The 13,975-nt window shown below is 37.5% G+C and overlaps 1 protein-coding gene across 2 annotated transcripts in view; it reads left to right on the top strand.

The window, feature by feature from the left end:
* The window catches only part of LYST (lysosomal trafficking regulator), a 75,888-nt gene that overhangs the window by 18,640 nt on the left and 43,273 nt on the right, over nt 1-13,975 (top strand). For both annotated transcript variants that reach the window (XM_068154871.1, XM_068154881.1), the window contains 9 exons: nt 1,679-2,693; nt 3,415-3,576; nt 3,879-4,035; nt 6,522-6,748; nt 8,240-8,306; nt 9,083-9,192; nt 10,227-10,650; nt 11,600-11,744; nt 12,513-12,686. In XM_068154871.1, coding sequence (XP_068010972.1) covers nt 1,679-2,693; nt 3,415-3,576; nt 3,879-4,035; nt 6,522-6,748; nt 8,240-8,306; nt 9,083-9,192; nt 10,227-10,650; nt 11,600-11,744; nt 12,513-12,686 — 2,481 coding nt within the window. The remainder of the gene's footprint in view (nt 1-1,678; nt 2,694-3,414; nt 3,577-3,878; nt 4,036-6,521; nt 6,749-8,239; nt 8,307-9,082; nt 9,193-10,226; nt 10,651-11,599; nt 11,745-12,512; nt 12,687-13,975) is intronic.

Below are 13,975 nucleotides of genomic sequence, written 5' to 3'. Positions count from 1 at the left end.
GATAGTGTAGGTTTGGCAACAATATAAATGCTTGAATAATGTAAAATATAATTGTGGGTTCATAAACTTGAGAAAGAGAGGGCTCCCTACTGATGATCTTTAAGTGGCTGAGGTGTGTAGAAACAAATATTTAAAAAAATCCAACCTTGTCCAATGTGACATCCTTTCTAGTCTCTTAATTCCTTGTGCTAAAGTGAGTCAGGAGTATTCAACAGACTGACATGTCACTTTTCTTTGGAAATTAAACTACTTCATTTTCCAATCAATTTCACTTTTCATTCTAAGAATACTCCCTGTAGAAACCATATTTAAAAAATAAGGCTTGAGATATTTACCTGTCCTGAAATAACTTTCCTAGGTTACTAAATCATGTTCATTTATACCTAGTTGCTTGGGCTAGCTGTTAGCACCCCCAAGTTAAAAAAAAAAAGAGGGGGTGGGAGGGAAACCCCACACAAACAAGCAAACCCCCAAGAAACATACCCACAAGCATTGTTCCAAGGCATGAAATAGAAATTTTCTTGTTTATTTCTGAATTGATGAAATAGTTTAATACAATACATAGAAGTTTGTTCTGAATATGAATGTATCTTTTTGTCCAGGAAAGATTCTGATCTCTTCTGTTCATAGCTGAATAATCATAGAATTGTTTCAATTGGAAAAAAGACATCTAAGATCATGGAGTCCAACTGTTAACACCACCATGGCTGTTAAACCATATCCTGAAGCGCCATGTCCACGTGTTTCTTGAACACCTCCAGAGATGGTGACTCCACCACTTCCCTGGACAATCCAATACACTATAGATAATCCACTTTTTAACTCTTATGCTACCTGACCAAATCAGAAGCAGTTCATTTTTTGAAAGTGTACTTAGTGGCAGAGAGGCAAGGAAAAAAGCTTAAATCCTGTTTCCTACTGGCTTACATAGGAATACACAACTACATGATTCCTTTGATTCTAGAGTGTGTAGCTGACCCTGTGGGAAGGAGATAGAAGGGTAAGGAATGTGCATGCCTATGAGCAAACATAGTACACTAAGAATCTTACCCATCCTTACTCCAAATTCTGTATTAACTGTAATATTTGAGGAGGAGAAATAAGGGAAAAACACTTGGAAACAAATATGGATTTAATTATTTATTTTTAACATTGGACATCCTGGCATAACAATTGCACAAATAATCTGTGCTTGCAAGGTATTCCTGAATTCTATCTGAAATACACTGTACCTATTAAAATGCCTTAAAACTTAGAGTTTATTGGCAAAAGAATCTCCACTTTCTGGTGAAGTCATGAAACTGAGAGAAATAATATTTTCTGGTTTTAATTGTTCATAAGAAGGTAGGGGAAAGAAGTACTGCTAATGAGTGTCACAAATAAAGCTTAAACACTTCTAATGTTTTGAATGTCATGCATCTCTGTGGCCTGCATTTTAGAGCTTAATTAATATTTCCTAAGTATATCTTGAATAAGTAGAATTTTGAATTTCTGCTACCAGCCAGATGATGCTTACTTGAATCTAGAGTACTACAAGCAAGTCCCTCCTCTCTTTAATTTACAGTTTACAGTAATTTATGGTGTTACTTAGGTATGTACAACAGAATGTTATTTTTGAATAACATATGTCATCTAAACTATATAAATTTGTGGCTAATTTATTTGCTTTCTCTTGCAGGCTGATTAGAGACTTGTTTCTGAGTTGTAATGGAGTGAACCAAATGACTGAGTTAAACTACCTAGATGCTTTGAGGAGCCATTCTTTGAAAGTTTTAGAGACTTTGATGCTCTGCCTTGGTGATCAAGAAAAAGAGCAAGTGATACCAGAATTGGAAGACCTGAAGAGTGAACAAAAGGAATCTATGCCTGACTTGGCTGCTTCTTTTTGTAGCCAGCATGCTGTTTCAGAAGTTCCTCAGAGCCTAAGCAAGTTTTATGCAGGATTGAAAGAGGCTTACCCAAAAAAGAAAAAGTTTGCGAGCCAAGATATACACATCAACACAATAAACCTGTTCCTCTGTGTTGCTTTTTTATGTGTAAGTAAAGAAGCAGATGGTGACCTGGATTCAGCTAATGACTCTGAAGATACTTCAGGGTATGACAGTACAGCTAGCGAGCCATTAGGCCACAGATTACCATATCTGTCCCTGGAAAGCCTCACTTTGCCCTCTCTGGAACATATTCCCAGGGCTGCAGATATTTGGACCATGTGTCGTCGCATCTATTTGTATAGTTCAGTTTTCCAGAGACAGTTCCATAGACTTGGAGGCTTTGAAGCATGCTATAGACTACTAATTCTGGTAATTCAGAAACTTGCAAAAAGCAAGGAAGTGGAGCTAGAAAAGAAGGTGTTGAGTGAAAGCAGCAGAAGTTTACATGGTGATCTTCTCAGCAAGGATGACTCTGTTCAGCTGGCTAAAAGTGGAGAGGTGACACAATTGGAACTTGATAGTTCTGACATTCTTGCTGGTGAAGAACAGCTGGTGCCTGAATGCGTTTCCTGTGACAGCTCTTTGAGTAGAGAACATACTTCATTTACTGCAGTTGACAATCTTGAAGGGATAAAGACTTTTGTAAGAGATGAGACTGAGTGGGCACTTCAAGGTATCAGGCTGCTAGAAGCCCTGCTGACAATATGCTTGCACAGTGCAAGCACTGTGCAGCAGAAGACGGAAGTGGAGATGTTTCACCAGGTACTGTGCAACTTCCCTTGGTTTGCTATAGTCATAGTTATTACATGCACTATTTTAACAGTAACTTAGGCAAAAGTTCTCTGAGATGAAAAAAAGCTTATGTTGTTGCTATGGCACTGTATTTTTTTGTGTAGCATTGAAGGCACACAATTAAATGATGTGTTTAATAGTGGTCAGCAGGCATGAAAAGGTGGAAATGGGTGGACAAACAAACTGGCAGCTGCTGTTTCTGAAGAGGAATTTTCACACTTGTCAATTTTAGGATGCTAGTGAGGATCTTGACCCCTTTGCTTGTTAGTCAACATGACCTTTGTCTTCTGTTCTTTTGGGTTGGATCTATATTTGTCAATTCCCTGCTTCTTGGAGGCTGGGAGAAAGATTTCCAGAGGGACGAATTGATCCAGGCTGGATGAGATTTTTACCTTTCTTACGTTATTGATACCAAATCTAAACCATCCCTGCCATAATTTCGGGACATTTTTTCCCTAGTATCAAGTGAGAGAAAGGAAGAAGAGACCAACCCCCACCTCATTACAGCCTCCTTTCAGGTAGTTCTAGAGAGCATTTATTGCAAGGTACTGGATGAAATATGATGATTCTAGCTGAGGAATCAGATTAGTGTGGGTGGATGAGGGAAAGTCTTAAATGCAAGTATTAGCTCATTTGTGTTAGCTGAAACAGAATAACATGAATCAAAATGTTTGTCTCTTCCAAAATACAGAATATCAGTGTGAGTGATATCTTGCTTCAAGTAAGAGAGCAGCTTGCTCAATCAAAAGTCATAGAAACTGACTTGGCAAAGCCTCTGTTTGATTCATTACTTCGTATTGCATTGGGCTCTTTTGTTGATGATCTGGATCATTCTGAAGAAAAAACAGAAAAGGTATGAAGCACTAACTAGTTGAATTCTGGATGTTAGAATGGTTTGGGTTGGAAGGGACCTCAAAGGTCACGTAGTTCTAACCCAACTTTGGGCAGGGACACCTTTCACTAGACTAGGTTGCTCAAGGCCCTGTCCAACCTGGCTTTGAGCACATGGGCAACCTGTTCCAGTGTCTCACCACCCTCACTGTTTGCTCAGTTGGGTTTGTTGTTTGTGGATTTGGAGAAAATAGACATCTGAAAGGTTCTAAATTAGTTGCTTTTCTGACTGAAGGTGTTAAATATGCTTGATGTGTTATACAGACCCATTACACTGAAAAGGAGCCCGTGTTACAGCCTGGAGACATTTCTGAAGAAACTGAAGAATCACAATGCTGTAGTCTTAAACTCTTTGCTGAAGAGGAAGGATATGAAGCAGATAGTGAAAGTAACCCTGATGACAGTGAAACCAAGAATGAAGGTAAATAAGAACTTTCCAAATATACAAAGCTGTCTTTATGACACAGCAAAGCTTCCTTGTCTTCTGAGATGTACAGAAATAAAGTGAGCATCAGAGACCTTTAAAAGATAGAAATAAAGAAGTTAAACTGCTTCCAGTAAAATGCAGCTACAGATAGAGAGATGTAGAATATTCTTCCTGAGTGTTACAGGAGCTGTTCTGCCTTGGTTGTCTTGACTTATGACTGCTCTGAAGTCCTGAGGCTCAAATGTGTTATTGTGGTCTAGCAGCAGTTTTCTTCAGAGATGCTTATTAGTAGTTTGTTTGAAAACCAATGCTGAACTTAATATTCAATATTATAACAATCTTGTAAAAAAAGTAGATAGTCTAACTATATCACAGAATGTAAGGTTGGAAGGCATTATAGAATACTGACATCATATGGACCAACTGTTCTTGGCTAAAGGATGGTCTAGACATAGTAGCCTGTCACCCTGTCCAGCTGCTTGATAAAAGTGCCCAATGCTGGGGCATTCACTACTTCCCTGGAGAGATTGTTTCAATAACTGATTGTTACCATTGTGGAAAACCTCCCTGTTGTCTCCAATCAAGTTATTCCAAGAGTAACTTGTACCCATTAGCCTTTGTCTTTTCCAAGTGACTCCTTGTAAAAGGGCATCTCCATCTTCTTTGTAACCGCCCTTTAAATACTGGAGCATGGTCGTAAGGACCATAAGGAAAAACTTTAACTGAGGGTTACAGAGCAATGGATGATAGAGAGGTTATGGAGTCTCCCTTTTCTGGAGACTTTCACAACCCACTTGTCTGTGTTCCTGTGCAACCTGATCTAGGTGACCTTGCTTTAGCAGAGGGGTTTGACTAGATGGTCTCTGTAGGTCCTTTCCAGCCTCTACTGTTCATTGATTCTTTGATCATTTACATAGCATTTCTCTACACGCTCTAGCATGTCTTTGTTTGTTTGTTTCTTGGCAGCTTTTTGGCTTTCTTTGCTGCAGCAACATGCTTTTCCCTCATATCGAGTTTGTTGTCCTCCAGGACCCTCAGGTCCCTTTCTACAGCTGCTCTCTAGACTCCCTAAGCAAGTAGATTCCAGCCTGTGCTACACTCTTGGATTATGTCTTTCTAGGTGCAAGACTTTATTCTTGCTCTCACTGAATTTCATAAAGTTCTTGGTAGCCCACTGTTCCAACCTATCTAGGTCTTCCTGCAGGGTGGCTTTCCCTTGTAAAGTGTTCACTTCCCCACTGTTTAGTATAATTGTCAAACTTCATCAGAGTACACTTGATCCCATCATCCAGATCACTTCTGAAGATATTAAACAGCGTTGGGCACACTATCAATCCCCTGACCACATTTGTGACAGGTTGGCAGATCCCCAACCCCTGTGCAGACCCCGTGTCTAGACTGTAACACATGATTTTCTCTAGGGGAAGGCTGTGGGAAACTGTATCAAAAGCCTTGGAGAAATCCAGGTAGATGTTCACCCCTCCACATCGGCTCAGGAGGTGACTTTGTTGATGATCAGATGATCATCAGATTTGTCAAGCACTATTTGCCTTTGGTGAATCTGTGCTGGCTTTTCCCAATTGTCTGCTTTGTTTGACTTGTGATAGCACCCTTGTGATAGAAAATACCTCTCTTGTAATCATTCAACAACTGATGTGCACACCTCTTGCTGTATTGTTCATGCAATTCATTTTGAGCATGGATTTGTTTTAATTTTGTTTCCTTTGTGATGAATATTAGATACTTATACTTTGCTCAGCATGAACAAAACCAGCCTTTAATAGTGCTTAATTAATCTGTTGCTGTTTGACTAGGCCTTATCAACAGATATAAAACATTTTTAAAGCATTTCTAAATTAGAAGTTTAACCTGAAATATTTCCATGAAATGTTTGCATAAGACATATATGTACCAAATACATTTTGTAAGTGGTGTTTTAAAGTTTTTCCAAGATGTAACAAGAGAGGTTTAAATGGTGTAGATGTTTTTTTGACTGTCTCGCAGATATTCTGCCATATGCTATCGCATGCATTTTCTGAGTCAAATAAGTAGACAAGTGTTTCCCCCAACCTTTTAACATAGGAGAAAAGCTTCAGTTATTTTATTTTTTCCTTTGCAAGCTCAAAGTCTTTGTGTAGAAGCTCGAGGCTCCATCACAATGATTTTAGGGTCTTGTTTCAAGAATTGTATATTTCATTGTTACCATGTCTCCAGTTCCCAGGAAATGAAGGCGCATAATTTAAGAGCATGTAATGGGAGAAACTACATCCTTGCCCTTCTGTATCAGCAGAAAAAAACTTGAAAATCCAAAGCAGAATAGAAGATTATACTAACTTCTGAAAACTGATTAGAAGCTAGTTACTGTTTTTGTTTAGTATCAGTGAGAAAGTTGAAGAAAGTATGTTGTTGGATATTCTACTTTAATCATGCTAACTGTATTCAACTGAGTAAGTTTCACTGAGACAAGCGTCTTCTTTCAGGAGCAGACACAAAGGCAGAGCCAGGATGTACTGGTCCTTCAGGTTATTTTAATGACCTAGCTGAAAACATCAATCAAGGAGAATTAATATATCCTGAAATATGCATGCTAGAATTAAACTTGCTTTCATCTGGTAATGCAAGTTTAGAGGTGCTTGCTCATGTCTTCCAAAGCTGCCTGAAAATCATCACCCAGAAGGAGAGCAACGCCACTCTACTTATAGAACAGGTAAAAATATTAAACAAGGGCAACAGCATTTGTATACCTTTTATTCTTCAGTTTTAAAGTATACCTAATAGAGTGATCTCAGAAATATTCTCACTTGGTATGTATGACACTTGGTAAGACCTGAAAAAATATAAATGACTGATAAATGCAATGCAGCTGGCAATAATTTCCAGAAATTACAGTTAACTAATGTATTGAAAGATATCTGATCTGCAAAGCTTTTGCGTGTCACAGCTTAGCTTATAGAGGCTGTTCAAACACTAAATCTATAGACACAGGTTTAATGACCACCAGGCCACTAGAAAAAACACCAATAAAACGGAACAGCAGCAGCAAAAAAAAAAATACTCATACACACACACAAGAACTCACACCCCAAACGAACAACGATAAAAAAACCCCATACCACCTTCTACATGTTGGTTGGGGTGCTGTCCCTGGAGGTGTTTAAGACCAGGCTGGATGAGGCTCTGGCCAGCCTGATCTAGTGTGGGGTGTCCCTGCCCATGGCAGGGGCGTTGGAACTAGATGATCCGTGTGGTCCCTTCCAATCCTGACTGATACTATGATACTTTGATATGTAAATATTCTAAATGTACCAGTATTCGGTATGTACCTTTAGAAACTTTGATGTACCTCAAAAACACTTCATGCTTTTATCCTTCCTAAGATTATCTTAGAAATTATTTATGCATATGTTGATGTCCTCATTCTTCAGAGTTTCTCATGGTTAGTAGGCTTTTCCTTTTTAATAATTGCATATAGCTCTTTTGAAGAGAAAAATATGGCTAAGTAATCTAAGCTTGAGGGGCTTGTTTATACAGTTATTTGGGAAGCAAAGTCAGTATTTTGCAGCCTAAACTAAAGATAGGAAAGGAAAACATTATTTTATCCTAGTTCTTCATTTCTTTGTGTGAATTATTAGCTTTAAATTACTAGCACATTTTCCCTCTTTTCTGAATTTCAACACATGAAATTACTTACAGCCAAAATAATCTCCTTTTCATTGTTCTTCAGTATCATTTAGAGAGATCAAGCTATCAAACCAAACAGTTCAGAGATTTTGAATGTTTTTAATTGGGGGTTTCTCCAATTACCCCTATCTAAGATGTGTTTTTTGCAGGATGATTTTTTTTTTTTGTAGTTATTCTTTAAAGTAATCCTCTGTTAAAAGGTAGAATCTTCCTTCAGTATTGCACCACTACATACCAACATGCTCTGTGTTTTGTCACAACCTGTCAAATCCTGTAATTTTGTTATAGTGCAGGAGGGAGATCTCAGCTGCTGAACTGATAACGGCTCTAAGGTTTCTTTCCGGAATAATTTGGATTTCAAAGTCTCTTCTGCAACTGTACAGAACATGAAAGAATATTCATTAGCAAATATTAAAAAAAAAAAAGATAGTAGACATTTGTTTGCAAGAAAATATTTCTTGGTTCTTTGAGCTGGTGTATATTCTTCAGATCATTCTCCCTGTACTTTTTTTAACAGGGAGCTGTTAAACATCTGTTGGGAGGATTTCTGAATATATTGACACAAACAGAGCCTAGTTTTCATGGTGAGTTAAAGGTTTAAACAACTTAAATACTGTTTTTTATAACTTAATGTGTACACATAGTGGCATGTGTGAATTTATGCAGCTGCTTCTTTAACCTGTGACAAGTGCCTAACTGATGTGTAAATATGGAGACATTTCTGAGCTAGTGGAAATCTGCTATTTAAACACATACTGGCAAATCTGAAAATGATAGTTGAAATCATAAACCCTGGGGTGACAATGTTAACAATCATGGTTTAAAAAGTATCATTTCTCACTGATAGCATCAGACTCACAATGTAACTTTCTATTTTAAATTTTCTTTGTGACAGAAGTCTTAGTAATGTCTTGTTTCTCATCGAGAGAGAACAGCTATCTAATCCAAGGATGTGGAAGCAAATGAAAGCTTGCCCTAAGGTAGCTTCACATAATGAGGTTGCTCCATAGCAGATGATGTAAACCCATTCCAGGACTTTGATCTCTGGCTTTGTGGGGAGAGCCTTTGCAATGCAGATGCTAGGTTCCCAGACTTTCAGACTCCACTTTGCAAATCTAGGAGCCAGACTTTGTATAGCCATCTAGATGCTTTCAAAGAAATTTTGAACTACAGTGTCAGGGTCTACTGTTGGATCTTTGTAGAATTCCTCTTGTAATTGCTACTGCTTCCTGAATTAGAACTATTTTCATAAATACTCTGAATTCAAAGTTAGTCTTTAAAAATTCATATTCCTTAGTATTATGTGTAACGACTTTTTAAAATGCTTTTCAAGATTATTATTTTGTCTCCTTATTTTTAGCCTGTCAAATGGTGCTGGTAGATTTGTTAGTCTCATTGATGAGTTCACAGACCTGTTCAGAGGAGCTAACTCTTCTTCTGAGGATTTTTTTGGAGAAGACACCTTGTACGGTATGTATGGAGTAGCACATAGCAAAACTCAGAGGCTCACTGAGAAAACTGAAACAAAACCAAAAAAAAAGAATCCTGCTGTATCCAAGTATTTGAGAAAAATAAAAGACAATATTAGAGCAACATTCTAACTGATCAAAACAAAACTTAGTTTCTGAAATAATTCTTAAAGTATAAAAAAAAAACAGGAGATGAGAGGGGTTTGAAGTGCCTTTAAAGTCCTGGGCACTTTACAACACAGAAAGATAAGATTCCAATTGAAGAGACTGGCATTGTGGTTATGGATGAGAGAACATTGTAATATTGTAGAATTCTAAGTCATTCCTTCAAAGTTATAAGGCAGCAAGAATGACTTCAAAACTCTTAAGCTGGTTTATGTCGTTCTGGAATCTACTGCTGTTGTGGGATATGCTGCTGAAATATCTATCTGTTGGTTTGTGTGTAAGTCTGTAAGAAACACACACAAAAAAAGAGTGGAAGGAAATAAAAACCATAATACTGTGAAGTCTGAAATAGTACCAAAACAAGCAGGGAGACAGAATTAAATTTTTCAAAGTCTCTTGCAATAATTGGTTAAGTAGCTAGAGACTCTTATTTATTTAATTTCAAGGGCTCGGCTGGTTTTGTTACTGATAGCGCAATAAAGTGCGGGCCTGTGTGCATTCATGACCAGTCTCAAACATGCGGTAGAAGGTGTAGTCTGTTGCTGAGGTGTAGATTAATCTGCTGGCACGTAACAAATGTGAGATAAGATTGTGGAATGACCACCTACTGTGGTTGAGCTGCTTCCTAAGGATAGTGACTTAAAGATTGATTTGCCCTGACTAAATCCTCAGAACTGTTAGGTGATGCCTGTCGATGTTGCTACTCCGTACTTTGTAATTGTGCATGTTTGGATATGGAATCCCGCTCCCTTGGGAAAACATCCAAATTCAAATGAAGACTGGGGTTCAGTTCAGTTAGATGACATTTGACTACATGATATAAACAGTTTGTTTTATTTTATTGTATTCTCATTTGTTTATTTCTTTTAGGAGATACTGCTCAAGGGTGTATTGAAGATCATAGAAGCTAATATTTATATGAACCCATTACAGTACCTTGCCTTTCCTTTGCTACATGGCACAAACTTGAGTAGTAGTTCATCACAAAAAGCTGCTAGCAATTCCAACGGCAAAACTACTGGACTGTTAAAAAAAACAAAATTTGTACAAAATAAGAAAGAGGCAGATGGTGAAAACTTGAGTCACCAGCTGCTTTCTTCTTGGCATGTAGCCCCAATCCACTTGCCTTTAGTTGGACAAAACTGTTGGCCACACATGTCTGAAGGCTTCAGTTTCTCACTGTGGTTTCACCTGGAGTATGCTCATGAAACAGAAAGTCCAGCAGAAAAAGGGAAAAAATTCAAGAGAAAAAGCAGAGTGATAACTGTAAGAGAGAACAGCTTTGACAGCACAGGTGAGGATACAGAAATTCCTGTTTCTATTCAGGCAGCACTGGAGGATTCTGGTTGCAAGTATTACTAATCGATGTGCCGTATGCAAAAGGTTGATTTATTAATTTTTAACTTCTTTTTTTTTCTTAAGATATTAAACAGGAGTTGTAATCTTTTTTCAAGGTAGTATTTTCCAGCCTTTGTCCTTAAGTTAGATTAATTCCTACTTCCTTAGAAATTTAGTGTTCTCATTTAATTTGTGAACGAATAAAATGTCTTTTTATGCTGCTTTCTCTTTTGATGAAGACAATATTAAATGTTGCAGCTGAAAGATGGAACAAGACTGCTCTCAAGTTTATTTGGTCTTATTGATTGATGAAAGAAGTGTTTTCATGTTCTTTCTCTTTAACAGATCTAGTAAATCTCTGATTTAGGATTTAAGTCTTAGAACTCTAGTAAAGATGCTCTGAATCAACCAAGTCAGAGCCTGAGGCTGACTCAGTGTAAATCCTCTGGCTTTCCTTGTGTATGTGTGTGTCAGTCTATGTCAATAGCTTTACATTTCTCTGTTTATGCTTTTGTAGAGACCTCCTTGCTCCCAGAATCCTCTGAATAGAATCTTTTGGATTAGAATTCACAGGAGGGAAAATTCCTTCAATTATTTAAAATACCTCCCAGTGACAAGACTTGGAATACCTTTTACTGTACTTTTTTCTTTTTTTACTGCATTTGAGCAAAAGGAGGGGCATTAGTCAGCTCACTTGGAGAAAACCAAACAAACAAAACACAAAAACCAATCCTCCTTCCTGCCCCAGTACAAAATAAACCAACCCACAACCTCCTAACTAAACAAAGCAATTCTCAACCAATACTTTGCAGTACCTGAAATATTTCTTTTCAAACTTGATAGCTGGTAGGATAGGCATTGTTTTATTGGATTGTAATTCTGTATAAACATGTTTATTTTTCTAGAAGAAATGAAGTCTCTAGGAATGGAATACCTAAGCCTGGGAGACAAACTCGTTAAGGATGGCTGTGTTCATATAATTTCACTGGGTTCCAAGGCACTGATGATACAAGTCTGGGCAGACTTGAACACTGGAGCATTCATATTTCGGTATGGTGTATTAGTCTAAAAGCAGTCTTGTGAACATATGCATTGTTACTTCTAGTAGCAACTTACAGATAATACTGGGGAGAGCAGAGAAATCATTTTTTTGAGTCATCTTGTACAGTGATGGCAACATCAAGCAAGTTTATTGCATGGCATTTTACATGAGTACTTGCTTAAAGTGTTAGACTCTAATCTTGGATGTTTCCTGCAGTTGTATATGAACACTTGTCTGCAGTAAGATGAAAGATCAGTTAAAACCAAAGCAATGCAAAGTAGCAATTCAGGTATTAATGAAATAACACAAATGTGTGAAGATTAACACTTCTGTAGCTGTAGTTTTTTCACACCCCAGGTGTGGAATCTGCTGTAAGTCACAATTTCAGTTTTAATCTTCTGAACATATTTTGACCCGAATTTAGCTCTTATAAAATGCATCTAAAGCTGCAACTTCAGAGCACTGTTTCACAACATTGTTTCAATAAAGTGAAAATTAACTTCTTTGTAAAACAGAGATAATATCCTTATCTTAAGTGTAAGTAGATTCATGCAAACAAACTAAATAAGCTGAAACCATAATGTGAGCAATTCCCTAGGTTATACTGAGCACTCTACATAGAAAATTGTGATAAAAAATATTTTCTCTGAAAGTTAAAGAATGAATTCTTGGTCACTGAGGTTTAAAGAATAAAAAAAAAAAATCAGGTTTGGAGCTTAAAATGCAAATTTGGAAGCAAACACAAACTGTTTTTTCCTTTTCTGTTGTATTCATAGCATGTGCATGGATCCAAATGATGAGATGAAAGCTGGTCTACTAGCACAAGCTGAATCTCCAGAGAATGTTTTCCTTGTGGGTAGGTGGCAGCATTTGGCAGTAACCTACCTGCAGCAGCCAGAAGGCAAGAAAAATATCCATGGAAAACTGTTGCTATGGATTTCTGGTCAGAGGTAAAGTGTACATTGGTTGCACCTAGATACTTATCTTTTTTAAAAGACGTTCTGTGGTAGAAAAACATCTGCAGTGTGTTGGTGCAATTTGAAGTTATGGCTGAGTAGTCTCCTGGGCGTAGGGGAAGGGTCTTACTCTAGAATTCCCTAAAACTACCCAGATTGTTGTGATTGTTTGGACAATCTTTAGTTCATACCATGGACATCAGTAGGGTTTTTTCCTGTCATATGTAAATTATTGTAGAAATTCTCTTTATTTTGGGTAGGATCCAAATAAAGCTATGATAGGAATTGGTAGTAGGCACAATGTTTCTGGTTAAGAATCTGAATTATGATATAGTTAGATATTGTTGAAAAGTAGGGATGGAGAGAAAGCAGGTGTTTTGCTCCACTGAGAGAAATAGGGAGAAGTTAAAATATTTTGGACAAGGAAGTACTACTTCATCCACTGAAAACTTAAGGTCCATGCTCAAAACTTAGGTACCTGATGCAAGGCTGGGCAGGCCTGTGCCTGCATGAAATATTAATTGGTTAGAGAAAGAAGAATTCATTCAATATCAGTTTTTATCATTTGTTGCTGGAGTCCAGACTAAAGACTTCCTTCGTGTCCCAGATAAGAAGCTGGTGGTCAAAATGCTATGTGGTAAAACAATCAGATGCAAAACTCTTTACTATTCTTCTAGAATTTGGTTAGTAATCAGGCGACATTATTAAAAGCATTCCTAAAGCTACATCTAGGGGGTGGAATAAAGCTGTTGTGCAGTTTTTCTTCTATCAGTTAAACCTGGAATTATGAAGTATAATACTTGTTTCACTTTGTTCTGGAAACTGCGTGGAGTTAGTTTTTAAGCAACTTGATTTCTGTCCTGCCTGTGCATGCTGATATGCAGTGAAATCCAAATATGGAGATAAAAGGGGAACTAATACTACTACAATGTTCTCCACCCTTGCAGTTAATGAGGCCCCTTTATACTAAGAGAGGTATTTGCCAGTTTACCAAGTTAGGGTCTTCCAGGAAGCTTCAAATGGCCTTTACAGTACAATTGGTCTATTTATGTAAATGCCAGCTGACAGTGTTCCCTGGTATGAGCAAATCCTCAGCATGGTATTTTCCAGCACAGTTTTCATAATGTGCATTAGCATAGTCAAAGGCTTTTTAGAAATAATAGAAATTCTTGAAATTTTATGATATTTTAGAGGTGTGCATAGTGTTATATACAGCCTCTTCTTTGAGGAGGGAGGGAAGGATGCAGGAACTTCAGATCCAGAAAATCTTCACTGTATGGTAA

The sequence above is a fragment of the Melanerpes formicivorus genome, unplaced genomic scaffold, assembly GCF_026170545.1.
Source record: "Melanerpes formicivorus ecotype bairdi unplaced genomic scaffold, bMelFor1.0.p_v2 SCAF_2, whole genome shotgun sequence".
NCBI classification, from domain to species: domain Eukaryota; kingdom Metazoa; phylum Chordata; class Aves; order Piciformes; family Picidae; genus Melanerpes; species Melanerpes formicivorus.
Note: the sequence above shows the minus strand (reverse complement) of the source record. Positions and strands in the feature narration are given on the sequence as shown.